The sequence below is a fragment of the Equus przewalskii genome, chromosome 24 (assembly GCF_037783145.1).
Source record: "Equus przewalskii isolate Varuska chromosome 24, EquPr2, whole genome shotgun sequence".
Lineage (NCBI taxonomy): Eukaryota > Metazoa > Chordata > Mammalia > Perissodactyla > Equidae > Equus > Equus przewalskii.
This window is the reverse complement of record NC_091854.1, coordinates 19,278,880-19,306,565: the sequence shown is the minus strand read 5'-3', so window position 1 is coordinate 19,306,565 and position 27,686 is coordinate 19,278,880. Positions and strand designations below refer to the sequence as shown.

General features: G+C 35.9%; 1 protein-coding gene across 3 annotated transcripts in view; it reads right to left on the bottom strand.

Annotated features, from left to right (window-relative positions):
- ADGRL4 (adhesion G protein-coupled receptor L4) overlaps positions 1–27,686 on the bottom strand; it is a 106,922-nt gene that overhangs the window by 11,715 nt on the left and 67,521 nt on the right. For 2 of the 3 annotated variants that reach the window (XM_008522463.2, XM_070592735.1), the window contains exons 8-13: positions 27,432–27,548; positions 23,268–23,473; positions 17,568–17,741; positions 16,051–16,254; positions 13,749–13,969; positions 13,552–13,618 (exon numbers count right to left, since the gene is read on the bottom strand). In XM_008522463.2, the coding sequence (XP_008520685.1) occupies positions 13,552–13,618; positions 13,749–13,969; positions 16,051–16,254; positions 17,568–17,741; positions 23,268–23,473; positions 27,432–27,548 (989 nt within the window). Of the gene's footprint in view, positions 1–5,639; positions 6,867–13,551; positions 13,619–13,748; positions 13,970–16,050; positions 16,255–17,567; positions 17,742–23,267; positions 23,474–27,431; positions 27,549–27,686 lie in introns of those variants that run through there. The other variant, XM_008522464.2, reaches the window with a different exon arrangement.

The window sequence follows — 27,686 nt, the reverse complement described above, 5'->3', positions numbered from 1 at the left end:
CCTCATTAGAAATCTATTATTTATGGATAGATATACCAATGGAAACTGAGAGATACATTATAAATTACCAAAACATAATGACCCTCTAGGAGTGACTCTGAGTGGAGGAAAAAGATGAAGTTTTACCTCCTTTATTTTATGGATACCTTGGGATATATGCGATGTTTTGCATCTAACAGAAACCACAGACCCTTGGATTTTATGATGTATATGCCTTAATCACAGACTTGGGCACACAGGTAGGCCACAGCAAAAGTCTCAGTCAACAAGTAGGCAGAATACTGCCTCATTAGGAAAATATCTTCCCACATCCCCTGAAGTAATAGCTAAATAATTGCTCTATTTTATTATGGCTAAAATCCCATCCCAATATTTAATCATCTTAGGCATTAAAAAATATTCACACTTCATATTTTTAACATGTTTCCTTTAGGAACATTTTAATAACTGAATATTTTTTCTATGTTTGAGAAAATAATTTACTAGTCTCCAAAACAGAGTTAAAAGGTGGAGAGAACTAGAAATTTATAAACATGAAGGATAAAGTGACCTCCGTGGGTGTAAGTGAATTTCATGGGCTTATTTTTATAGCTGGTTTTAACTGTAGATGGTTATAAGCCATAGGAAGATACCAGAAAAGGAAAAAAGATGAAGGAGAAAAACTCTAGTTGTGGAGTATTTACAACAATTTTGCAATTAAATGTGACAATGAAACCTGAGTGATGAACTCTGTTTTGTTAAGATATAAGGAAAAATGTTCTTTGTATATATTTTCTGTATAAAATGAGGATAGAGGTTAGTGAGAATGAAAAAACTTTACGCAAACTTACATAAATCATTTGACTATTACTGAGCATCTAAGCTAGATCTTGCACAATTAAATTTGAAGATGATGATCGCCTGACTAGCTCAGTTGATAGAGCATGAGGCTCTTAAATTCAAAGATGTATCTAAAATCATTGCCAATTTAAAAGGTAAAAGTAGAAGAAGAGAGACGATTGTCCCAAATTATTAAACATTTTCTTTTTTTAACTCTTAAAGGATGCTTTTATTTTTTTAATTTTATTTCTTTTTTTACAGTAGCTCTGTAATACGGAGTTGGCATCATTATCCTCCATGTACATACTATAAACCCAGGGCACAGAAAGGACCTATGGTGTGTACTTTTTACCAATCATATCACTTTTGAAAACCTCTGACATTATTTGGCCAGGACCTCATTTTATTCAGTTAAGTGTAAGAAATGTTAAAGTTCCTAGTGAAAGTATGCCATCGATAGATAGATTGATGTAGATAGATACAGCAATCATTCCTAAGGAGAAAGGAAATAAAGTAACAGTGATAGGCTATAAGGAATGCTTCAGGCGTTATCTCTTCTGTGAATTCTTCTCAAAATAATCCCATTTCCATGGTGATGATGACTTCTTGAAATTTCCTTTAGTAGAAAGGAATTAACATTTTTTACTAACTACTATGTTTAGCACATCATTTATTTATTCATCCAATAGTATCACTTGAGTGATTACTACCTGGTAAACCTCAAGGGTGATACAGCGGGAGAAAATCCAGAAGATTTTACTCTCAAAAGAGCTCACAGTCTTCTGGAGGAGACAGGTATGAATCAGTTACAAATCAGTCACTCATACTAACACATGTGTAATTATAAATGGAGGAAAGTATTCAGAAAAAAAAGGGGGCTTCTATGAAGGCATATAACAAAAAGATATATTATAGGCCAGTGAGTCAGAAAGTGATGTTTGCATTGATATCCAAAAGACAAATGAGAGTTAGCCAGATGAAGGGACGGCCAGAGGGAAGTGATAGGGAGTGTTGTAGCGCAGAGGGGCTGAGATGGGAAGGTACAGAGAACCTCTGAGAAACTGTAAAGCAGCTGATTCAAGCACAAAAGCCCATGGGAGAGTCATGTGAGATGAGTCTGAGTTGCAGACAGGGGCCAGAACATGCAGTGCCTTCTGGCTCAAGTGTCCACTTTACCCCTGTTTGCCAGGCCCAGTATTTTTTGCCTGTTGCCCAGTGTTCTATTCCGTTTAGCATTTATCTGAGTTTCTTATTTGTTTACATCTGAGATAAGCTTAGATAGGTTTGCTAAGCTCCCCTTCCAGCTTCTGCCGTGTCTCCTGGGCACTGTGTGAGAGTCACATGTGCAATACCCATTCTTTCCCACGTGCTTAAACATGGAAGACAACCAGCAATATCCTGCCTCTCCTTCCAGACCCCATCCAGAGCAGTGTAAGCATCACCTTCCTCTCAGCGCTCAGGCACAGGCGTTAGGGACAGCTACCTCCTTCACATACCTATCAGAGGGTAGTGGAAAAAGGATTCAAAATGGCCGTCGTTGTCAGGCACGTGGTGCTATATTCCAAATAATTGTTACCTTGTGGGGGAAAATAACCCCTTGAACCCAGATGTTTGCATAGAGCTGTTTTATAGGTCCACCAATATAATGAAACCAATTTGAAGCATTTTTATTACTCATTTTTACTGCTGAAAAGATCATTTTGATGGTAAACTAACATGGCACCCTGATCACAGACTTCGATAAAGGTTTTAGACTTGACCCCAAGAGCAATGTGAAGCCAAGAAAGATGTAAACAGGAGCTGAAGAGATGTTCAGATTTGCTTTTCCAAAATCCTACCTCAAGCTTAGTAATGTGTTGTCTTAGAGTTGTTTGTTTACATATGTCAACCTGATAATCTCTCCATTTATGACCCCTCAGTTCCTAGCACAACCTTATTGAGGCTTTGATGCTTAATAAAGTTTTAACCTATTCTAAAAATATTTGAAGTGTTGTACCTATTTTTTCCCAGATTTTTTCTTTTCACATTAGTTGCATTTTTATTTTGATTTAATACTACCTATACTGATAGAGAAATATTAGTTAAAGAAAATCATATGGATTTTTCAAAGAATCCAAAAGAACACGTCTTTTCCTAAAGAAAATAATTTTGCTAATTAAAAGTGTGAAATTAAAGAGAGTTAAAAATGAGAGAAGCACTAAATTCATCTTTCAGCTTTTTTTTGATGAGAGAAAATAAAAAAAGGAATTTGAGCAATTAGATGGCATACACAACATTGGAAATTACTTATTGATGAAAATCAATTAAAAGAACAATAAACATCCAGACTATCTGTATTCCACATATTGATCTATAGTCTAATATAGTCAGGATTTTAGGTAGGATATTTTGGTTAATTGTTGAATATTCTAGGCAAGTATTTAGATAAAGCAATACAAAGTGGGGGAAGAAATATTTATAGTAAACAGGATTCCTCTCATTTTCAGCAAGATGGAAGGTCATTTATTTTGATATCTTCACTAAGTAAAATAAAGAATTGAAAGTTTATAAATTAGTTTTAGAAACTCTGCAGTTGCTAGGTCTCTCACCACTCACCCTGAAACCATTTGTGGAATCTAGGAGATAGGAACAACTTTTTCACGGACCTAACAAAGATCTACTCCCTTCACTCTGGCGCATGGAAAGATGAAAGGATGTGCAGCAGTGAAACAGAACAGAATGTGAATTCAGAAAGCAGGAGCTTGCCTCCCACCACTCAGCAGCTGGGTGATCCTGAGGAAATTGCTTAAGCTCTATAAAGGCCTTTAGTTTCCGCTTATTTAAAATACAGATGAAGTGGTGGCTCTTACCCAAATAAGTGTGAATTAACTTGAATAACCAAAGGCTGTGCCCTAACACTCAACAACTTGGGCTCTCTGTTTGATCAGATACCATCAGGAAGCATGTTTTTTTTTTCATCAGAAGAAATTTTCAGTGTTTCTTGAGAAGCCCTAAAACTAGACACAACATTTTCATATGAGGAACAGAAATCAAGACAGAGCCACACAGATAGTCCATTCTCTCAGAATGAGTAGTTCATACTTTGCAGAGAATACTGAAGGGGACAGAGGGATACTTGTAGGGAAGATTAAATATTTTCAGGTGTGTTGAAGAAGAGCTCTGCTAACGCTGATAAAGACTGATTCAGAGAAGGACTCCCTCTCGTCGCAGACCAGCTTGGCCAAGGGCAGTGTGTCACACTCAGAGGATGATCAGAAGTATCAGAATGATCAGAACATTTCCCGTGTTCATAGTCAAGTTTGAGAACTTTTATGAATTCTTAGTGAGAGAAGCTTGAAGATTTTATCTGTTACCTACCTAGGAATGTACATAATTTGCTTTAGTGTAGCCAGACCTACACTTCTTTAACAAGTTGTTAATAACAGAACCCTCATAGGCTCTTATCAACAGACAAATCTAGTTATATAGTTACTAGATCTAGTGAAAGTCTAGTAAAACATTGTCTCTTACTAAATGCTATTGTTTTTATTTTGATATATTAACAAAGCTTTTGCGAAAATTAAAAGAGATGTTAAAAGAGTTTTGGAAAGATGAAAAGACTATAGAAATGTAAAGAGATAATAATTCTGATGACTGTCCTTCTCTACCAACATCTGTCGTGTTTCCCTTTCACCATATCATTAAGTGACATCTCTCACTGTGAAGCTACATTTATAAGAAGATACCAGTGACGAACTTCACTTTAGCCAGGTATTTCTAATTGGTTGAGAGACCCACGGGATTTGTTTTTCAATATTTTTTGAGATGTCTGATTTCTGTAAAGGTATTCAATTTTTAAGAAATTTTCTAGTACGAGTCCCGAGGAGATTATCTGTGAAGGTATTTCCAGTAAGAATATAACTCCCATGTATAGAAATACATTGAAAACTACAAATGTATTATTTATGTTGTTTTTTTTAACTCCACTTTTTAAAATTCCAGCTACCTATAGTTTCAAGAAGGTCAGAATAATATGAAAAAAGTAGCTAAATGTTACAGGCACTGAAATGCTTATTAATGCATAATACGGAGGAAAGGTTAGAATATGAAAGTGCCTTGAACTACAGAGGTCACTAAAAAATGCATCTAACAAATATGATGCCATTGAATTAAAACATGTAATTAAAATGTTGATTCTGTTATCCACAATATTTAAAATTTATAATGGGTGGTATTTCTAATATAGCTTCAACGGGGTTATCTAAAGGACATTGCCCAAACCATGGTTTTAATTTCCTTTCTTATATTTATACCATCTAAAGAAAGCTGCAAAATGTACTCCTATACAAGATACTTAATATCCAAGTCTAGACCAGTGGTTCCCAATGAAAAGAACTGAGGATATTATTTCCCATGGGACCCTTGGTTGTGTCTGGAGACATTTTGGTTGTCATAACTAGGTGGTGGTGCAACTGGCATCTGTCAAGTAGAAGCCAGAGATGCTACTAAGCTCCCTATAATACACAGGACAGGCCCCACAACAAAGATTAGGTCCAAAGTGTTAATGGTGCCACTGCGGCAGAACCTTGGTCTATCATAATCCTTCATTTTGGTTTATAGATTCCAACTTAGCTAGTTAGACACCACGATAGATAATAATATCCAGTGTTGGCAAAAATGTCCGAAAAAGAGCATTCTATATATTGTTGATGGAAGTATCAGTTGAAGTAAATGTTTTGGAGGCATTTTGCAAATTTAACAATCTGCCTCTACTCGCGTTTCCAAGAGGCACTTCCTAACGATTTTATATAATAGATTTAGTAACTACACGGGAACAAGGATTCTCTGCACAGTATTATTTGTAATAAAGAAATGTTGGAAACAAATTAAATGTTCATCAATAAGGAAGTGGTTAAATAAATTAGAGCATACTCATGCAATGATAAAAAACTGGTAGAGTTGTATAATTTAACAGGAAGAGTGAATATATTATATTGCAAATTATAAATAATTCAGGTTATTTGAATTTGTAATCAAATTTTTTGCTTAAATTTATATATATGTATACATATATGCATATGTGTGTGTATGCATACAAAGGTCCCAAAGGGTATACAGTAAATATTAAGAAAAAGGGTAGTCATTGAGGATTTAAGTGTGAGATGAAATGTTCACTTTTTACTTTACATAGTCTTGTAATATTTGCATTTCTTTCAAGCTTGGGTAATCTGTAACATTAAAAAAGTAATGTGAATACATCACAATAATAAATATGTAGACATGGTCCATCTTGTAAAGGTTATGCGAGGAATTCATTTTTGAGTAGGTTGTAATCGATATTTCCTGGTGAAAGGGAATTAAGAGACTGTCGACACAGAAAGAACATGTAGAGGAGGCTGCTACAAAAATCTGAGTGAAATTCTGGGCAAATCTAAGAAGTGGAAAAGACTAGCAATGTAGAAACACTCAGTTACAAGAGCTGTGATTGAAATTCAAATGAAAGCTCTCATTTTTTAAGGAAAGCGCCTTATTTGGACATGGCTTAATTAGTGTTTGCCTCAATCAAGCACATGCTATTCTTCAAAACTGAACATGTCTATGGAAAACTTCAATTTCTACTTAAAAGTTAAATTATTTTCACAAACTCTTCTTTGTATTTGTATACTTGAATCTAATCACTTGCACAGTTTTATTTGAAAGAATTCAGCGTTAAAGATTAAAAATATTGGAGAAAGAAATAAATTATGGAAATTATCTTCAGTTTGCAGCTTGCTTTGCAAAGATTTAGAAGCCTCTTTCTTGTACAGCTCAGTCTTTCAAAAGCATGGCTAGGCCTTTTCATGTATAGTTATAATCTTAACACTCTAAATGTACTGATTTGTAGATAGAATCAGTGGGGTCGCTGGTTCATGCTTCAGAATTCTAAGAGATTCTTAATATTAATGAGTCAACACTTGAGGAAGTACTTTCAGTTGATCAATGCAGAAAATATTGCTGCTCAAAAATCTAAGTAGTTGACATTTATCAGAGTAGATTGAAAGCTTGCATCTTCCTTTGAAACCACACACCTAGGGGTAGAAAAAGCCACCAGTGCTGAACTAATTCAGTTCTTACTCGTTTACATATTGTTTTAAAGGCATTTCACATTATAATCCCAAACCAGACGTGCCCCAGGGCTCCATTCATAAAAACAAGCAAATATCATTTACTCTACAGAAGAAATGCAAGGATTCCATGTAAAAATGAAAGCTACTGCTAGTTGTTCTACAGAAACATCTTCTCCGGGGTACAAGTCTTCCCAGATTTGCTCAGAGAAAGCTGTGAAAGCAATTTTATCCCCCATTTGAGGCCAGGCATAACAAAGTCATCACTAATTCTTTAAATTTGAAGATTCATTTACATTTTGTCTTTATTCTGGAAAATTAATACTATTTATTCTATTAAATTTCTACTGTTTTTCTTTAAAATAGTCCATACTTTATTTTATTTTAGTTATGTAACCATAAAACCAGGAACAGAATTTGCCACCCCAGAATATGCCTGTTTGGCATAAGGGCTATTTTGAGCCGGTGATTATTAAGAAACAGCCAATGCAGGAGGAGCTCTGCAAACCTAGCAGAAGCTTACTTGTGTAAGGGAAACTTACATTTATAAGAGAAATCTCCATTTGTAAGGGTGTCTCCCTCTCTGTGCCATGAAGAGGAGGATGACACTCAATCTTTAGAAACTCTTATCACTGAAGAAGGCAATGCCTTAAATCTGTATAACAACTTTACCCTTGTTACTGTACTTTTGTGGTAACCTGCCATAACTGACCCCATCTTAACAACACAATGTTAAAGCTATTTCTCAGGGGCTGCAAACCAGCCAGGAGCATGTGCAGAAGAGAAAATTTTGACCTGCCAATTGAAACTCATCCTGCCTGTCCTTGCATACCAGGCAGCCCCTCTCTAATCCCTGCAACTCTACACCCCTGGATGGGTGAGACAGATTGGAGAGCTTGGCATCCTATCTCCTTGCATGTTGACCTTGAACAAAGCCTTTCTTTCCTCAAAAGCTGGTGTGCCATGGTGTTAGCTTCTGTGTGCATTGGGTGGCGAGACCTTGCTCAGCAACAGTTAAACTTTTTCTAGCAGGGTGTACTTCTAACAAATTCCATGAAGCAACATGCACACATATTATAATCATATCTTGCTGTAATTAAACAAGCTGTCACATCTTCACCAATATTTAAAAAGTTAGGCTCTATGCCTAAATAGATATTTATATATGTATGTATATATACACACATACACACATTTACATACGCACACAATATATTGGCCACACATACATTCCCTTGCATACAATTTTTGGCTGTACAAATCATGGTTTTAAAATTAGATTTTTGATTTAATTTTTAATGCAAAAGGTAAAAATAAGAGAGTCATAAAATTGTCCTCCAATTATTGTGTATTTTTCTTTTTTAATTTTTAAAGCATGGATACTTCTTATAAAAATTTTATCTTGTTTTTACCATAGCCTGTTGTGTAGGGTTGGCATCATTATCTTCATTTTACAAGTTAGAAACACCATGTGATCTTTCTGAAGCTATGAGTAGTCACATAGCTTGAGAAAGTTCACATGGTGTTTCTTCCTGCCTCATTTATTACCATGGTCTTTATTAACAGATCAATTAAAATACACAGATAATTACTGAAGACAAAGTACTTCTATGTTATGAGGTGACCGAAAAGAGGGCCACATAGTTTACTGTCTAGGGTTCATCATTAACAGAGAACGCAACATGAACGTTGCTCCATAGAGAATCACATTGCAATCTATGCAATGGTGGCCCTTAAGGTCGTGCGACAGAGTGGCATTACTGAGCAATATATGGTCAGTGAATCAAGAAACTCATGGTTCAATGTCCTGGTGTTTGGATGTGGGGGATTGGTAGAATAACGCATGCAGAAAATTATCATGTGCAACAAAATAGAGCATTAAAAGTACCACACAGGGTTAGAATGGAGATTCTACGGGAGCATGTGGAGAAAGAGATTAGTTGCAAAGCGGGAAAGGTTTTCATGAGGCTGTGAATTAATTAATGATAAGATTTCAGGCAGCGGAACCTTGTACAAGGTGGCAGGATTATTGAGTGTAAAGGAAAAAGAAAATATCCAGGCACAGCAGGTATTCTATGGAGGATAAAGGTCTCAGAGGAGCTGTTTTGTGGAGGTGCACAGTGTGAAAAACGCTGAAAATCGGCAAGGTTCAGCTGGATTACTGAGGACCAGTCTAGGTGTTTGGACTACAGGCAAAGGGGACCTCCCACTGCAATTAAGAAGGCAGGCCATGGATTCAAGTTCACGAATGTGACTTTCAGCTCGGTTACTTACTAGCTATCGAGTAAGGTATGTGATCACTCTGTGCCTCAATTTCTCTAACTTCAAAATCAAGTAAATGTCACACACACAGAGCTATTTTTGAGTTGTGTTAAAAACAAGACAACAGGCTCAAAATGGAGTTGCTTGTGCTAAACCCCACGTCACCAAACTGAGACTTAATTATAGTTTTGGCTCTTCCAGAAATAGAATCTTAAACCAATCATTTAGGAATTGCCTGACCAGCTCTAGTTAGGTAATCTGCCTGAGAGACCCCTGCTATCCTCTAAAGCAAAGTCACCACACAATAACCAACCTATGTTTTGCCTAGTATAACTTCCTTGTTCCTGCTCTCTTCTGCCTATAAGAGTCTTTCATTTTGTACACCTCCTGAGAGCTTCTTTCTGTCTGATAGGTTGGATGCTGCCCAATTCATGAATTGTTGAATAAAGCCAATAAGATCTTTAAAATTTACTCCCTTGAATTTTGTTGTTTAACAGTTGTTTGAAGGATTGTATTAAATGCACTAACACATGGAGAATGTTTCGATTAGTGCCAAGAATACACTAGCACTTAACGTTACTGATCTTATTTTTCTTATTAATACTTCCCATTATCTGAAGTGAGTTTGTGGCAGTTTATTATGGATAAATTAAAATGAAATGGGACAGAATGGCAGCAGAAAGACAGATTAGAAGGCAACTGCAAAAGTGGCAAGGTAGTATGAGAGGGCGGGCATTAGATTAAGACAGAAATAGTTTCAAGTTCTAGCCTCAGTATTTATTTGTGGACTTAAAGCCTAGGGCCAATCACTTAACATTTTGAATCAGATCCTATTTTTTGTTAACTATAAAGTGTGATAATAACTATGTAAATGATTTAAAGAGATTGAGTGTTAAAATATTAGCTGCGCATTTCAAAAGTAGTAGCTCAATAGACTGTATATTTTAAAAGCCCTATTACTGTTATTAATAATGCTTTATTGTTATTAATACTAGACTCTTAGTAAGGGATAGCAGTGGCCTGACTATGAGAGTAGAGGAGAAGAAATGGATACGTTTATGGAGGTAAAAATTTGATTAATTAATGACATCTAGACTAGAGAGTGATGATCTAGGAAAAGATGATTCTTGAATACTCTCAACAACAGACAGATACTTTGGTTATTTATGGTATTATCCTGTTTATAATGGCAATTATTTCTCTACATCCTATGTTTTCCCTCAGAGGGAATCTGGCAAGCTTACACTAAGAATCTTCTGCCAATTCCTTATCATTTAAAGCAGAAGCTGCTCTTGCCCCATCTACAAATAAGTCCCTCCATCTCAATGAAGACTTGTTGAATGATTATCACAGCCCCTACGGATCTCTCCCACATCTCATCAGTATCACTTATATTTAATTATATATTGTCCTTTGTCATTTACTTATCTTGCTTTCTCCTCATTGATACTATAGCCAGCACGGGATAATTCTTATATTTCTTTTGTACTCCCATCATGCCCGGACTACTCAATTAACATAGGTGGTCTTACTTACTACCAGAATATACCCAAACATAGGATGATGATTTTCGATTCAGTCCATCTGTGTAGACAAGTGTGGTGGCCGTATGGTTGGTTCTAGGCTACTGCCCCTCCATTGACAAAGTTCAACTCCTCTGCTGTTGGGGGCTAGAGGGAGGTGAACACCTTTTGGTGATGGAGGGAACTTCATGACATCACTTGGGTTTAATTTGGTTTCTATTACTGCTAGTAATCTTGGCTTATGTGATGGCTTCCACTTAGATGGTATATGTGATTTTCTTGGTGTTCATAGTATTTCATTTCCATCTTGACCCCTTCTATCCTTCAGAGAGTGGCAGCCATGTGACCATTTAACCTCACCTATATTCAACCCATTTCTCTTGTTGTGTATAGCTTCACTTGACTTGACAACCTTCTGGGCAGTCCAACAACTTCTCTAAATTTTCTGTGCTTATAGGATAGCTGAGTCTTTGTGTGTTCCCTCATAATTTTATTCTTAGCCACACTATATAATAATCCTTTTACTTCCCTCCTGTCAAGGGATAGTCCAGTGAGCATGCAGCCTGCAGGAAACTGCAAATAAGGTCTAGTCTCTATGTTCACATTTGACCCAAAGTCAAGGAACATATGTCAAACGCTCATAAAAATTTGCTCATCATACTTTGCTCTTCTTATATATGAAGAAGACATGAATATTCCAGTTACACTAGCATTTAATCTGGGATCAGGATGATAATTTTACTCTTACTATTTCTGATTGCATTCTCTACAAAACTTTTGGGGTACTCCTCCACAACTTATCTTCAAGGAGCTGGGGAAGAAACTAACTTTTTTCCTGACTGGCAGTGAAAAGCTTTACAAGGGAACATTGTATTCTTCCAAAGGTCAAGGGCTCCTAACTCTGAGCCACTACCCCTTGGGTCCCCTTCTCCGGTCCTGTTACTAGGCTACAGCTGGTCCTATTGTCTCTTTGTAAGAACTGTGGGAAGCGTCAAGCCTAAATTGTCGGTGGCTCAATTTGTTTGGTGCTCAATATTTCTTTTACTTTATCTTTGAACTCGATGCTATTCTGGGACAACAGCAAAAGTTTCAGTTAATGCTGCATCGTACAGCTGTATAATAATAAGAATATGCCAGCATTAGCACAGAAAGCCAGGGATAACTAGAGTAAATGAATTCACTTCAATTTAGTAATTATTTAAGGAATTTCTGCTATTTTTAATGATACCAAAAAAAGATAAACCATATGCAGTTTTAAAGTAAAACTGAGGTACCTCATCCATTTCTTAAGTAGCCTGACCCTCTGGTTAAACGGAATGATTATCATACTGAAACTGTATGGAAGATAAATTGGTTCATTAACTCCAGACTAGAACAGTGTGACATTGTTCATTTAGGCTTCTACGAAGGTTTGCAGGACTCATTTTTAGATAAGCCCCATTTAAAGTCTGTGGACTCTACTATAAGATAATCCAAAGTTATCTTTTCCCTTACAGAAGCAAAAGTTAAAAACCATTTCAGAGAACACTTTCCCTTTCTTACTTTAGAGAAATACGATTCTATTTTTCCTGTTTTCAATATAATTTCTAGCCCACTACTTTTCATCCAAACTATAAGAATGACTGATGCATAGATCTTTGTCTTGCACAAAACAGTATCAGAGATGGTCCACTCAGTAGAGATGGAATCAGTAAAATTAGAATATGTAGAAAGTGTTTTCACACAAAATACTCATAGGGGCAACACATGAAAATATGTGAATGGGACATCATTCAGTCTGAATTCTCATGTGGGCTGAAAATTTTGGAATTATAGTAAACTAACTCTGTTTCAGTTGAAATCTAGCCAATGGCTTCGTTTTATATTTCCAGATTCACTGTGAGAATTATAAACAAGTTTCTGCGATGATTAGGAAATATAGCATCAGAATGCACTTTATTTCTCCCACACCATTAAAAAATAAACCTTGATGAAAATTCTCTGCTTTGCATTTCAAGTCTTTCTCCATTTAGCAGTTTCCTCACAACCATAAAAATCATGGGGAAAGAATGAGAGGAAAGAAATTCAAAAAAGATAGCTAGCTTATGGTCAAAACATATGTGAAAAAGTTGTCCAAAACATTGTCACAACTCCTCCACTGACAATTCATTCCATTCTAGAGCCTTGTCAGACCTCCCAGATTCATTGACAGACCATTATATTTAGAATGGCTTTGAAAACTTACAGCACTTAGAAATGCTCTTGAGACGTATAAAAATGTCTTTATTTAGAATGGAACATATAACACCTGCCAAATTTGTAGGTTTGAAACCACTTCCAATAAGAATTAAAAGGCCCTCTTCCTAGCTGAAATAGGACTATCAATATGACTTGTCGGTTCAGGAGAAATAGTGGGTTCTTGTCTCTGACGTCGCAATTTAGTTTAAAATCACTTTCATGATGACAGGGTACATAAGGATGAGAAAACTATAAAGATGACAGTCTAATCTTCAAAGATCACTGATCATCAATAGAAGATTAAATAACATAAACCCCGGAAAGGCCAGATTATCAGCTTGCTGGCACACTCTCGGTGTTGAAGCATGCTGAGATACTACTGATAAGTGAACAATGCTTTTCCTATATGTTGTGCAGAAATATATCCTCCTCCAAGAGGGGCAAAGAAATTGTAAGAGCTTTGAGTTTAAGATGTATATATTTTTTCTCCATAGTGATACAATATATGTAAAATGTTAGTAAACGACATACGGTAAAGTGCTCAAAATTATTTTTTTCCCTCAGAGTAATGCCAATCGCCAAGAGTTTTAAGCACCTTCTAATTATTTTTTTGAGTTCTAACAAACAACAATCTTAAATATACGTACAAGAATGATTAGACATGCCGGTCCTATGAAACTCCAAATAAAGTTGTTTTCTGTGCTAAGCCAACATCTGAAAAGTAAACAATAGATAAAAACCTATAAATGAATTTGAAAGGAGTTCCACAAAGCAAAATTTTCAATGATATACAAAGCATATTTACAAGTACATTTCAAATACCTAAGAGATTGTCTGAACTTACACTTTGGTAGTGCCATAATATCTATATCCTAACGATGCTGAAAATCCAACTACCACAGCTGGGCTGAGATAGCCGAAGATGTAAAAATTCTTGTGCAAAAACCCCTTGTTGTAGATGACTCCTACGACGATGAGGTAGAGGTGGATGCCTTCAATGCACATCCACGCAAAGGCGGCCAGAAAGAAGTAATGCAGCAGCCCGGCGATGATGGAACAGAAGAGCTGGAAACCAAAGAAGGGAAGAAACCATAGCAACATTTGCTTTAACACTATCATAACATAAGACCTGGACTTTCTCCATAAGCTATGCCACTTTCTATAGTGCTTGATCACATTAAAATATCCCTGTCAAGTGTCGGTTTAGGATGTACTATTCCCAGCTGATTTCTTTTAAATCTATGCTTCATGGATGTGACGCATTTACCAATCCTGTGACAGAAGGAAGTTACCGTTCTTGTTTAGAGATTTGTACTTTTTATACATTTACGTTATGTGATAAATTGTGGCTTATTCACATGTAAACCATGATATCTTAGTGAATATGTTGTGATTTAAGTTGATTTCTGTTTTTGAGATGCCTTTACTCTCCTTTATTTTATTTATGCTCAAAGAATGAAAATTACTGCTAATACTATGCTAAACAAACATAACAAATATTTTGATTAGTTGACAAATGATGAATTTGAAAACAGCCAAATGATTGATATATTTTACAAAAATATCCATTATAAAGTCACTTTAAGCTATAAGATTTTCAGGTAAATCTGAGATGGATTTCATTTAATATTATTTCTTAGTACTTACTTCACACCAAGAATGGGAGTTAGGCTTATAAGGAATAACAGAACAAGCCATTATACATTTCTGTATTAATAGAACCAGCACTGTCTATTACTGGAGAGATAATACACACTTACATACCTATTGCACTTATCAAAACAGAGTCTAATTCAAGCATAACAAGTTATAAAATATATCAGAGAATATTATAGACAGTTGGGAACAGAGAGATCACTGGTGATTAAAATTTGGGAACCATTTTAGTGAGGAAGTGAGATTTGAAATATCGCTTGAAAACAGGAAGAATTTGATAGGTGAAATAGAATTGAAAATAAACACTATAAGGAACAGTTTGGGGTGAGGATGATGCTGGGACAAAGCTGAAGGAGGAGATAGGCATTGTAGGATAGAGGGAAGTATATAAAATGGAAAGGTGTTATGAATACCAGTGTCAAACAAAAAACAGATATGGAGTCTATTGCCTAGTGTATGCCATTTAAAATAGATGCTTTGTGGCATCTGATTCAGAAGAAAACATTGATAACTGATGGATAGTTTTACTATTTGAAAGATTTCTAACAGGGATGGAAATATAGAGGCAATTTAATGTTTTCTGAGAATGCACCTCTCCAATCTCCAACTGCAGGGAGGGCAATGGACCTGGGGCTCCAGGTGCTGCACCTGGAAAGCCACTGCTGTGTTCACATTTCCCACAGGCCGCTGCCGGCCAGTGACTGAGCACAGCGGAGTTACTAGGACGTTCCTGTTGTTGAGAGACAAGGATTCCTCTGCCATGTGACTCTGGCTCACGGTCTTCTCAAAGGACTCCTTGACAACCACGCTGAACTTTCCTTAGAACTGCACTGCTGTGTCAAACACCTCCACCCACTCATCCTTTCCTCCTTTTCTCCATCGTTCAGAGTCAGACCTGCATCTTGGTCTAATGGCTCTCCTCGTCTCTCTTCCCATTTTCTCTCACAACCATGCCGCCTAATAAATTTATTGCGTATTTCATCCCATTTTAGTGTCTGCTTCTAGGAGGACGCAGACTAACACAATATGGAAACTATTTGGTAAGGCCCTACATCAATAATGGAGGGAAATGGGTAGTTAGGGAAGTGCAGTTATGAGGGAGAGCCAATTTATCATATTTCAGCCTATGAACGCTAGTTGCTTTTAAGTCCCTGTGTTAAGATAATCTTTACTTCCAATTCTCTCTCTCCTCTGTCTTTATTTAATATCCATATAAAAACAAAACAAAAAAAGTTATTTCTTCAGTTTGTTACAAAGTTTTCATTTGTCCCAATAGTTCATCATAATGAGGGACCTTGTGGCTAATGGAATTGGTAAGCAGGTTGCTTAGATAAGTTGACATTATCAAACTTAGAAAAGACTTAAGAACAAAGTATATAGAGTGTTTACCCCATTAAGCCCTTAGTTATAATTCATGTTTCTACGACATATGTATTTAGGAAAGTACAAATTCAGAAAATAAACAGAGAGACTAAGAACAAGGTACATACCTTATTAGTATTTGTGTTGATCCCAACAAGAAAAACAAGTTCAGCGAGGAATAAGTTACAGCAGAGATTTTTGTGAATTGTTGTCCTGGTGCTTTGAATTTCACTGAAGAACCAGAAGGTGAAAATGCATATGGCAAGGCAAATCAGTGAAATAATTATTCCTAGTTGAGTGATCCTTGTAAGAATATTATAATCTTTAATACCCTAAGGGAAAATAATAATAAAGCTGTTAAGAGAATAACTCAGTAACTTGTCAAAGAAACTGCAAATACAATGAACTTCCTTTTTAGGTGAAACATTAATCAAAATGTTCATATAAATGGAAAAATACAAATGTGCGTTTAGATGAGAAAAATTTCATACTTTTGAAAATGCTCAATGTTCAAAGAAATCTGATATAAATCATGTAGCACTTTAAAAGTTCTATAATTAGTGATTTTTTTCTAGGCATAGTATATATTAGTATATGATTTAACAATGTTATTGTCATCAGTTCCATGATATCAGAAAGGCAATTCATTATTGTAATGTGAAAATGCTTAATTAAAACATTCATCAGTGGTAAGAACAAGCTGGTTCTATGCAGCGATTCATCTAAAACAGAGGTATTAAACCTGTTAAACAGAGGTATCAGAAATGCTGACTATATAGACTATCAAAGTAGTATAGTTGAAGACTTTGAAATGGGAATGGTTCATTTTATTCTAATCAGATGAATATTTATTTTTTATATACAGAATAGAGGCTTCTTTGCATATTTAACATTCAGAAAACAAATCATCTTTATGACTGACATTATGGTCAGGCAGATTTATCTGGCCACTTTATATATTTGATGGCTTCTAAGTATATGTGGAAATAAACCTGTGATCTAATAAAGACTATGATATGGAGATATAAATAAGAAATTATATAATGTAAAAGTAAGATATTACTGATGTAAAATGTATATTATAAAGCTTTTCACCTAAGAAAGGTTTTTCATATTTAAATCTTGTGGGGGTTCTACATTATTAAAACACGGTATTAGTTATAAATGTACCAATACTTATTGACCAAATATTTTTGGTCAGTATTTCAAATATTGCGTCAAGTATTATCAAATTATCTAGGGATTAAATTTTCAAAAATTATCAAATATTAGCAAAGTATCAAATATTTTTAACTAATTTGTCAAAGGCCCTTAAAGTCCACAATACATTAAAATGGTCCTTAAAAGTAGCATTAAAATCTAAGAGTCAATGGGTAGATATTTAAAGCACAATCTACTAGATATTACAGTCTAGATAAGTCCTAGACTAAAAATAGCCTAAAATCCAGACTAGACATGTCATAGAAGGCAGGTAGGAAAACAAAGACTAAAAAAAAAGATAATCTTAGGGTTTTATCAATTAATGAAATATGCTATTTACACCCAAAGAAAACATATAAAAATTAATTATTTTTTCCATTGTTGCAAAAAAAAAAAGAAAAAAGAACAGGCAGATATATAAATATGAAGTGGAAAATTGCCTTACAATGGAAGGACCAGAGGACATCAAAATTGCAAAATGTGTCAGGTGGTTACAGTGGCACGAGGTGTGGGTCTCATTAGAGTATGTCAGCTCGCAGCCCTCCGAGGACCAGCTGCCGTTCATGGTGTCAGGAGAGTAGTTCCAAAATGCACACTGACTCCTAGACTTATCTGTGGTCTGAAAAAGAGACATTTTACTGATGGAAAAAAAGAGAAAAAGTTACACATATGGTCATATTTAAAATACCATTTTGCATATCAATATAATCAAAACCATGCCCACAAGTAAAGCAGAAAGTCAATGCTAATACACGAACGCTGCTGTTATGTGGGAGCAAAAATGCTATACTTTATCGATCCTGTGTTGTGAGAATTATTTACTATCAAATGAAATCATGTATATGTCATTTAGAACAGTGCATGACATATAATTATCATGTTAACTTCAATAAAGGTTTACTGAGTATACACTAGATATCAGTCTTTGATCCGGGTGCTAAAAATGCAACACTGGACAAAACAGAAAAAGTATTTGCACTGTTGACCTTACATTCTAGTTAGGAGATGAGAAATGATGAAACAAGAAAAATAAGCCAGGGAAAAGAAAAAGAAAGTAGTCTGCAGAGGACTTTCCCACGAGATGACATTTAAGCAAATATCTCAGTGAAGTGAAAGAGTGAGTCCTAAAGACTTGGGCCCAGAGGGTTCTGGACAGTTGGAATGGAAAATGGAACTGTTGTGAAGTGAGACTCAACAGGATCTTCCAGAAACATCTAGAAGCCAGAACAGTTTGAGCACGGTGAATGAGGGGAAGAGTAGTGATGACATGATCAGAAGTAGACAGAGACTGGTCACATAGACTGCAGGACGGTTGTTCAATGAGTAGTAGAGCTCTCTTTATCATATATTCATATTAACTAATAATAATATGATACCTAATGCTCTGTAAGTTGTAATAACAATTTATTCATAGAATGTTGAACACCCTATACTTGTATCTTGTAGAAATAAAAAAGCTATTTATAATTATATAACAATTTACAGTTAACTAGGTGTTTTCTCATCTGCTTTGTTTAATTTGATCCTCAAAAGAGCCCTGTGAGGTAGGTATTGTGTTAAGAGGCCAAGAGATGTCAAAACTTATATTCAAGACTAACCATTGATAAGTGGAGTAACAGCATCAAACCCAAATCTTCAGACAACTATTTATTAAAGAAAATATCACTTTAATATCAAATATTTGATAGGCACTATGTGAGGAGCCAAGGATTCTCAGTTAAAAAAATAAAGCATCTGTCCTCAAGGAGGGTAGAAACCCAGATGATTTTTAATACAATAAGACAACTGCTTTAACAGGAAATATACTAAATCCAACACTTGGACCAACAGTTGGAACACTGGCGAAGATGGACTGAATTTGATTGGGGTGAGTCTAGGAAGACAGCAATTGAGCTAAAATTGGAGAGATGACAAGAATTTTTTCAAAGAAGTCAAGCTATGTGAAGAAAACTGAAATTTTATATCCAGTTCCCTAAAAACAGCCAGGAAAATGCCCAACCCCACTCTTTTTTTTTTTTTAAAGATTTTTATTTTTTCCTTTTTCTCCCCAAAGCCCCCCAGTACATAGTTGTATATTTCTCGTTGTGGGTTCTTCTAGTTGTGGTATGTGGGACGCTGCCTCAGCGTGGTTTGATGAGCAGTGCCATGTCCGCACCCAGGATTCAAACCAACGAAACACTGGGCTGCCTGCAGCGGAGCGCGCGAACTTAACCACTCGGCCATGGGGCCAGCCCCCCAGCCCCACTCTTGATGGAAAACATAAGCCAGAGGAAGCAGAGGGACTCTGGAATTGGGGAACCAGAGTCGTCAGCTGAGAGTGTGAGCGCCATTTAAAAAACAAGGAGTTCTGTGAGAGTCTACATGCTGAGCCCCAACATCACCCACCACATTTTCCTCATTCCCCTAATCTTGCAGCCAAGCTTCTGTCTTTAGGCAGGAGACTACAAGGTTTCCTTCGTGAAACTCACAGGCCCAAGAGAAATGACTATTAGGTAGTGACCTTCAGGACCTTCCAATGCAAAGACTAGAAACCAGCCTGAGGGCCACTCTCTAGTGAAGCACATCGCTGCCACAAGCCACCTGCGTGTGCAGTCATCTTTCAAAGGCCTCATTATTAGATGTGAATGGACAGTCATGAACCGCCAGACCTCTGAGGACGAGCTCTAACATGAAAGACAGAGAACAAAGGCAAACAAGCAAACAAAGGGAATCAGAAGCAACATAATATTGAGAGCAGAAAACAGTTTTTTTTAAAAAAACAAATAATATCTCAGAGAGAGACACTGTATCCATTAAACAAAAGCAACGATAAAAAATAAAATAAGGTTTTCAATGATAATTAAGTATAACGTTGAAATAAAAAAATGTTGGCAGAAAAAAAGAAATTAAAAATGGTAAAAAAAAATTAAAAAAACACCTTACAGGCTCAGCTGGGAAGTCTAATACTCAAATAATAGGAGTAACAGGAGAAGAGTATAGAGACCCCAGAGAAGAAGAAATTACCAAAGAAATAATATCAGAAGATTCCCCAGAACTGAAGGCCATTCATTTTCAGACTGAGCAGACATCATGCCTAGTACAATTAACAAAGACCCACACCACAGTTCATCTTAGATCAGAATTCTTGAGAATAAAGATAAGATCTCAAAGGTTTGAGACAGAGGAAGACACTGATCACATGCAAAAGACTGCATATTTTCAGTAAAATATTAATTGCATTCAACTTCTGCAGGTTAACTTTGAAAGCTAGAAGACAACTGAGCAAGGTCTAGAAAATTCTGAAGAAAAAATGATTTACAATTTATAACTCTATACCATGGACTTTATCTAACAAGTATAAAGATAAGATATATAGATCACCTGAAGGCTCAAAAAACTGGCCTTTTATGCACCTTTTCTGAAGAAGCCACTAGAGAATATGCCACCAAAATACAGAAAGAAAGAGGAAACATTGGCTCAAGAAAACATTGAATCTGACACAGGAGAGAGATTGAGTTGCATGTCCAGGATGATGGTGAAAGGCATGTCCGGGCTGATAGCTGTGCAGTAGGCCGAAGAGTAGACCATGTGGACAGGATCAAGTTCACAGGGGCTTAGGAAGGATGTCTCCAGGACAACAAATTAGCTGATAGATAATCTTATGGGTTTGAATGTTTTGTGAGGAGATTTATAATACTGGCAGAAAGTTTGCGGACAAATCAGCAATGGATAAATTGAAAACTAAGCAAGGTAAGCTAGAGGAGTTTACTAACATTGGGAAAATGGTTCAGCCTCATGATTCAGTTGTGAACAACACATACAAAACTATAATAATATGCTAATTAAAAACTGATTTAGCCAAAAATTTGATGTCAGCATGAGAGGATGGATAGTTGGGGGAGTGTGTGTATCATGGTGGAAGATGTGTGTAAGCAAACTAAATCCAAATTTTCCATAGACAGAAGGCAATAGATAATATCTATTTTCTAGAAACTTAAAATGAACAGGATTTACTGAGTTTTGGGTGAAGGAGATACAGGGCCAATAAAGAATGTTTACCCTGTATGTAAGAAGTCAGAAACTTGAGACTATTTATTACGTGAGACACTGGCGCCATCGTGGAGAGATGCAGGAAAGATGAGAATAGGGATGAAACGTAATTTCCTGGTTGGTAGATGGAGGAGGAGTTCAGAGGACAGGATTGGGCGGGAGAGTATCACAGCTGCCGGAAGCATGGCTTCTGGAGGAAGACTCCGTGGGAATGAGACTTTGTTCTACCAGTCGGTTGCTGGGTGATCGTGGGCAAGTTATTTAATCTCTGAGTCTCAGTTCCCTTATCTGTAAAATGGAGATAATGGTACATGACTCATAGGGCCCTTGTGAGGATTACAGGAGTTTTTTTTTTTTTTTAAGTAAATAACTTATAACATAGCCCGGTCCACTATAAACACTATATAAGTACTGGGTGCTATCATTATTATCATTATCATTATCAGTATTGTTATGAAGACTACTACTAATATTCCTCTGAGGTAATAGAGAAATATATATTAACTGGTGAAGTTGCAAGCAAATAAATTATCAGGGAATCAGAAAACTGAAGGTGTTCTATAGGCAATAGCTTCTATTTTTTCAGAGAAAACAAAACGGGATCTGATCTAAATTTTATTCTCAGAGAGAGGGGATCCAGGGGTTAGGTAGTTGTGTTGTCAGCACAACAGGATGAAATTTGATGGTACTCATTACTGTGAATGGGAAAAAGATTTGAAGAGAGAGGAAGATTAAGGACCATCAAGTTTTCCCATTAATTATGGTGAAGAATTTTTGTTTAGATGTGTATTTTGTTTTGTTGTCATGTCAAACAGAGATGAGTCAAGTGGGCTGTCCTTGGCCTCTCTTCTGCTGCCAAAACAGTCCTTTAATAAAAACTGTAGAAAACCCATCAGACCACATAAAAGAACAATGTTTGGACTGTAGTGTCAAAAGGTCATTTGCATTCAGCATCTGAAAACGTCTAAGTTTAGTTTCCATTCTTAAAACATTTCACACCTTCTTTTTCCCTCAACATAATGCCTACCAATGTTGAAGTTTGAGCTACTATATTCTTGCATTTCCTATACATTTGTTTTCTCTCTACATTGGATATATTTCTTTACAGTGACTTGTCTGTATTGTGTGTAAGCGCATATCGTCTTTTTGCTCCCTCTCTCCCCCATAAACATGCAAACACAATCGTTCAGCTTCAAGTGTTCTCCAAATGGAGCGTACTTTAATCACATATTAGGAGTGAAATTCAGTTGAAAGCTCAAGAAACCATCAACTGCAAAATGGCAGCAAACAAGCCATGATTTTGAGTTTCCCCATTCACTTTTAGGAATACAAAAACACTTAGTTCTTGGTTATTTTTAATCATGTTTTTTTATTGTATAATGTCAATAACATATGAGTTTAAAAAAAGATTTAGAATAACAATAAAAGAGCAAAATGGTCTCAGCTAATTTCTCTATAAAATATTGTAAACTTCTCTGTGATTTTATTTTAGTCACCAGCCAAATCCCTGCAAACATTATTTTAAATGACAATTATTAACCAAACACTTCCCTCATTACACGAGTAACATTTATCTCTTTGGCTCTGACATGTTTTTATAACTCCTTCCTTGAAAGTATGGAGACTTCTAAAAAGAATAAGTACTTAAAAATAAAACTGAAATGTAGCTTAATTTCAGAGAATCAAATATGTGAAATTCTTTGGTGTTTATTAGAAAGGTTAAAGAGCACTAAATGTACAAAAATATTTTAAAGATAAATTAGTTGAAACCATTTTATTATTTTATTTTAATTTTGAATCTTTTTTTTTTTTTTTTTTTTGCTGAGGAAGATTTGCCCTGAGCTAACATCTGTTGCCAATCTTCCTCTATTTTTTATGTGAGCCGCCACCACAGCATGGCCTCTGACAGATGAGTGATGCAGGTTTGTGCCCAGGACCCAAACCCATGCCTCCAAAACAGAGCATGCCAAACTGAACCATTAGGCCACTGGGGCTGGCCCAAACCTGTATTTTTAAACTCAAGAACTCACAGCTAATTAAAGTGACACAGCAAAAAATGTCCACTTCTGTGAATGTTTCACAATCATAACCAATAATCACCAGAAAAACAACTTACCTTTATGTGACTTAACGTAAATGTTATTTTTTCCAGTTCATACAATGTGGGTGGGTTCGAGCTAATTGAGACCGAAATTACTGAAGAGATGACTCTTTCTTCCTCTTCAGAATTATCATGACTTTGAGATTCCAATAAGAGGTTGTCAGATGATGAAAACAAAGGACCAACACTCTTATAATATAAAAATGCAACTGCAGCATTGCCTATCAATCAAATAGGTGTATTTAGTGAAATTCTTACAAAACAAAAATGTATTTAAGCTCTTAAAATAAACATGAAAATTGAACACACAAAATTTTTACTCTAGGGGAATCATACAAATACCCAGATACTGAAATGTGAGTCATAATAAGTACACGCCTACATCATCACATCATATTAAGACATATTCTCTGACCTCTATGACTCTGAAACTGATCATGGACTGTAGCATCCCCTTTGTACAAACTATATTTAAGAGAAAAACGGCTTTAGATAAATTTACATCCAAATAATGATTAAGAACCAAAGTGTGAAATGTATTCTCTGGCAAGATAAAATTTGAGTTATTACTTCATTGTGCAAATATATGAATTAGAAAGATATTGGGAGAAAATTATCACTGACTTACAGTATTAAGAAAGTTTAGAATTGAACGAGTTGTGAGATGCCACTGAGTTCAACCTCATGTCCCCTGAAATGTTTCCTATTTAATATTGATGACACATAGTTGTGCAGTCCCAGGGTAGGAAATGTATTGCCTTTTGTGGCAGCCATTTGTCCACGCTCCCCGACACTCCTCAAATGCAGTACATCTGCACATGACCCAACACTAGAAACGTAACCTGATCAGTATAGCCTATCAGCTGACTATCTTTCCCTTAGCCTGGACACTACACCTATATTCACGGGTCTCGAATTACCTTGGTTTTCGTAGCAGCTTATCATCACTGATACTAAGTGTATGAACAACTCAACATCTAGATCTATTACCTTTTAAAATTCCTGTTTCCATTTAGGTCATATTCCTTCTCTATTTGTTGCACAGAATTATGAACACTAAATTTATAGCTTTAGATTCCAAATTTACTCTTGGAATTAGAAGTTCTGGTTTCAGTCATTGCTCCCATTCATGTGGCCATGGGTAAAGCAGGTAACAGCTTTGAACTTCAGCTTTCTCCCTCAGAAAATGATGGCAGTGATACTCAGCCTAGCTATTTACTAGGATAAGGTGGAGACCAAATGGAATAATACATGAGAGAATCTTCTGCAAAATTTAAAATGCTATAGTCATACGATTACTGTTATACTTATTAATTAGAAACATGATATGTTTGCTTTCGATCCTTGGGCAACTTAGGAAGAACTCTATCATATTCATTTGTTCCCTCAAGTCTGTGACACAAGGAAATAATTTGACAAGCATAAAATAATCAAAACCGTAAAGACAAATATTGATAATACTATCAAAAACATGGGACTATGATACAAGGCTGGAACCCTCCACATCACAATATCACACCAATAAATAATATTCTTTGGATATGGTTATGTGAGCTAGAAGTTGCCAAAGTGTATTGCTATTCATGTTTTCTATTTTAATCTAAAAAGGCACCACAAGAGTCACTGCTAAGAGCCTTGCTAAAATTCAAATACATTACATAGAATATTTTCCTGGACTGCCAGTTTAGAAAATTTATATCAAAGAAAGAAACAATGTCAGTATAACATGGTTGGGCTAGTGAAATGATGATGACCCTAAGAGATGACAACTAGCCCAGTCTTTGCTATGGACAGACCACGACCTGAAACAGGACCCAGAAAACTTTTCGGTCAACTTGACCTCACCGAGTTGATGAACCAGCTTCTGCAACAGAGATTTCTCAGAGGTTGCAGTGTGAGATAGTCCAAAATCAAAGGAAGTACCAAAAAAATAAGATGGATTTTAAAACTCTATTAATCACTCTTATCCTTTCTAAAGAAAAATCTTTATTTAACAGCAATTTTTGACTTTGGGTAAAAGGAGATTCATGCCACAAAGAACGCTCCAAAATCTCTTTTTAACCTCCTTTCTGAATATTGTTTCAGTATTTGTTCATTCTCACCATTTCATACCTCCTTTTTTATTTTCCAGGAAGACTAGCCCTGAGCTAACATCCACCACCAATCCTTCTCTTTTTGCTGAGGAAGATTGGCCCTGAGCGAACATCCAAGCCCATCTTCCTCTACTTTATATATGGGATGCCTGCCACAGAATGGCTTCATAAGCAATGCATAGGTACGCGCCTGAGATCTGAACCGGCGAACTCTGGGGCACCAAAGTGGAGTGTGCAAGCTTAACTGCTACGCCACCAGGCTGGACTCTGTACCTCTTAATTCCCATGATTTCTCACTAATTCTAGGCCTGATCTAGTTTTTCTCTCTCTTATCAGATCTGCACCTTCTTTCAGTAAACTAGGAGTTCATTCTCTAATGACAGGGACTAAGATTCAGTCTACTAAAAAAAATTAAAAGTCCACCTGTGCCTCTCTTATTTACCTACCAATGACACTATGCAGCTTTTAACTAATGCATGTTTTTATTAACGGGTTTTGTCAATAAATGAACAATAGCATGTAGACATCATTGAGCAAGTCTCATCGGTTGTTTAGACTTGCCCTTATTTTTAAGATGCAACCTTGAGGAAGACAAATTTTCCCCCTCTGCTTTCTCAAGAGCTGATATTACTGTCTCTTTCAAATGCCAGAGTTTGTATCGTGATCATTAAATGTAACAAAACTACCACACACTCAGACAGGATCTCTTTGAAATATTAATTCCATGACAATTTCCACATCTGTCACTATAAGTACTTTCAATGTCTTTATTCTCAACTTCTAAACACTACTCAAATTGTCTTTGAAAACACAACAGTTGAACACATTCTTTGCTAAATATTATATGTGTACTTGGGTAATTAGAATATGATGTAATAGAGGATGAGCCAGGGGTTCAGTGGCAGTACGGCTTAGTTATTTTTGCTTTGTTTTATGGCCATCTGTTTCGTGCTTTTGAATAAAAAGTGACAAAGAATGGAGAGGATGATATCAATGGATTAGAAAAGAATCCCACATTACTATAAAAGTTTTTTTAAAAAGATGTTTTCTAAGAATGAATGTGCAGCATGTTTTTTAACAATAAAGACAATATATCATTGTATGAAATGGTATCCTTAAAGGGAACATATGTGTGTTATTGCATATATTTTTCATTTGTATTTATGACCCCCATGCATTCTTTGAGAAAATATTATAATTCATATTTTCCTGAGGTAATATATTTTGACCTATAGGGGAACAACAACAACAAATCTACTACCAGCAGAGATTTTTTTTCTAAGTCACTGCACTAAGAGAGCAGAAAAACAGTTAAATTAAAATAGCAGCTGCTAGCTTGCCTGTGGTTAGGTGACAAGGAAAAGGCTGGTCAGGTCAAGGCTGGGTTTCTTTGCTAACTGCCTCCATTCTAGTGCAGGTTCTGTGCTATCTGTTGACGTCCATGGAGACAAATCTGTTAACTTCTTTGTGCCTTAGTTCCATTATACACAAAATGAAGAAATTAGGGTAGATAGTCATTAAATTAATTGCTAGTCCTAACATTCTCTGGTTCCATTTCTTAATCCTGCCTTTAGTTTAGTTGGACAGTTTACTGTAAAAAGACTCAGAAATGAGAAGTGGAAGAGAAGTCCAAGCCTACGCAGCAACTTTCTGTCTTTTTACCATTATCTCTATTTGTTGTCCTCACGCAATGACAAATTCAGTCTCACGATGAGGAATATGAAGGATTATTAAAGAACCACTAAAAGAACTCTGTGGAAATTATAGCATCTATTGACTGCCGCAAAAAGAGTCATAAAATCACAATTCTCCTGTATATTTTCGTTAGAATCTTAACAATATCCGACAGTTACAGAGGTTGGAGGTAAGACAAGAAGGATCTAGACTTGTCAGATCCTAAAATTCCCCTCAGGTTATTTATATCACAATAAAAAGCTCAAGTACAAATACGCAAATTCTGGATATAAACATAGACTATTTTTCTATAGGAAACCACATGTTGTATGCACATATGATACAATCAAATGCATGATAAGTATTTATTGCAAATCACTGATACACTGTAATAAGGTAATCAATGTCCTACCATCTGAATCATATGCAGATTTTCTCTTTGGAAATATCTTTATATAATCTCCGTCGACATTCATATGGGGATGAATATGTTTCATGTGATACGAATCAAAAAAGAAAGCTTTGAGAGCTGAAACAAAACCATAAAAATCATGAATTCTCTGAAATTAGTCAATGTATTTATTTAATTAGAGACAATTTTGTCCATCATCATTGTATTTCAACTTCTTATTTACGGTGGGTAGAACAAACATATTGTGAACATGTT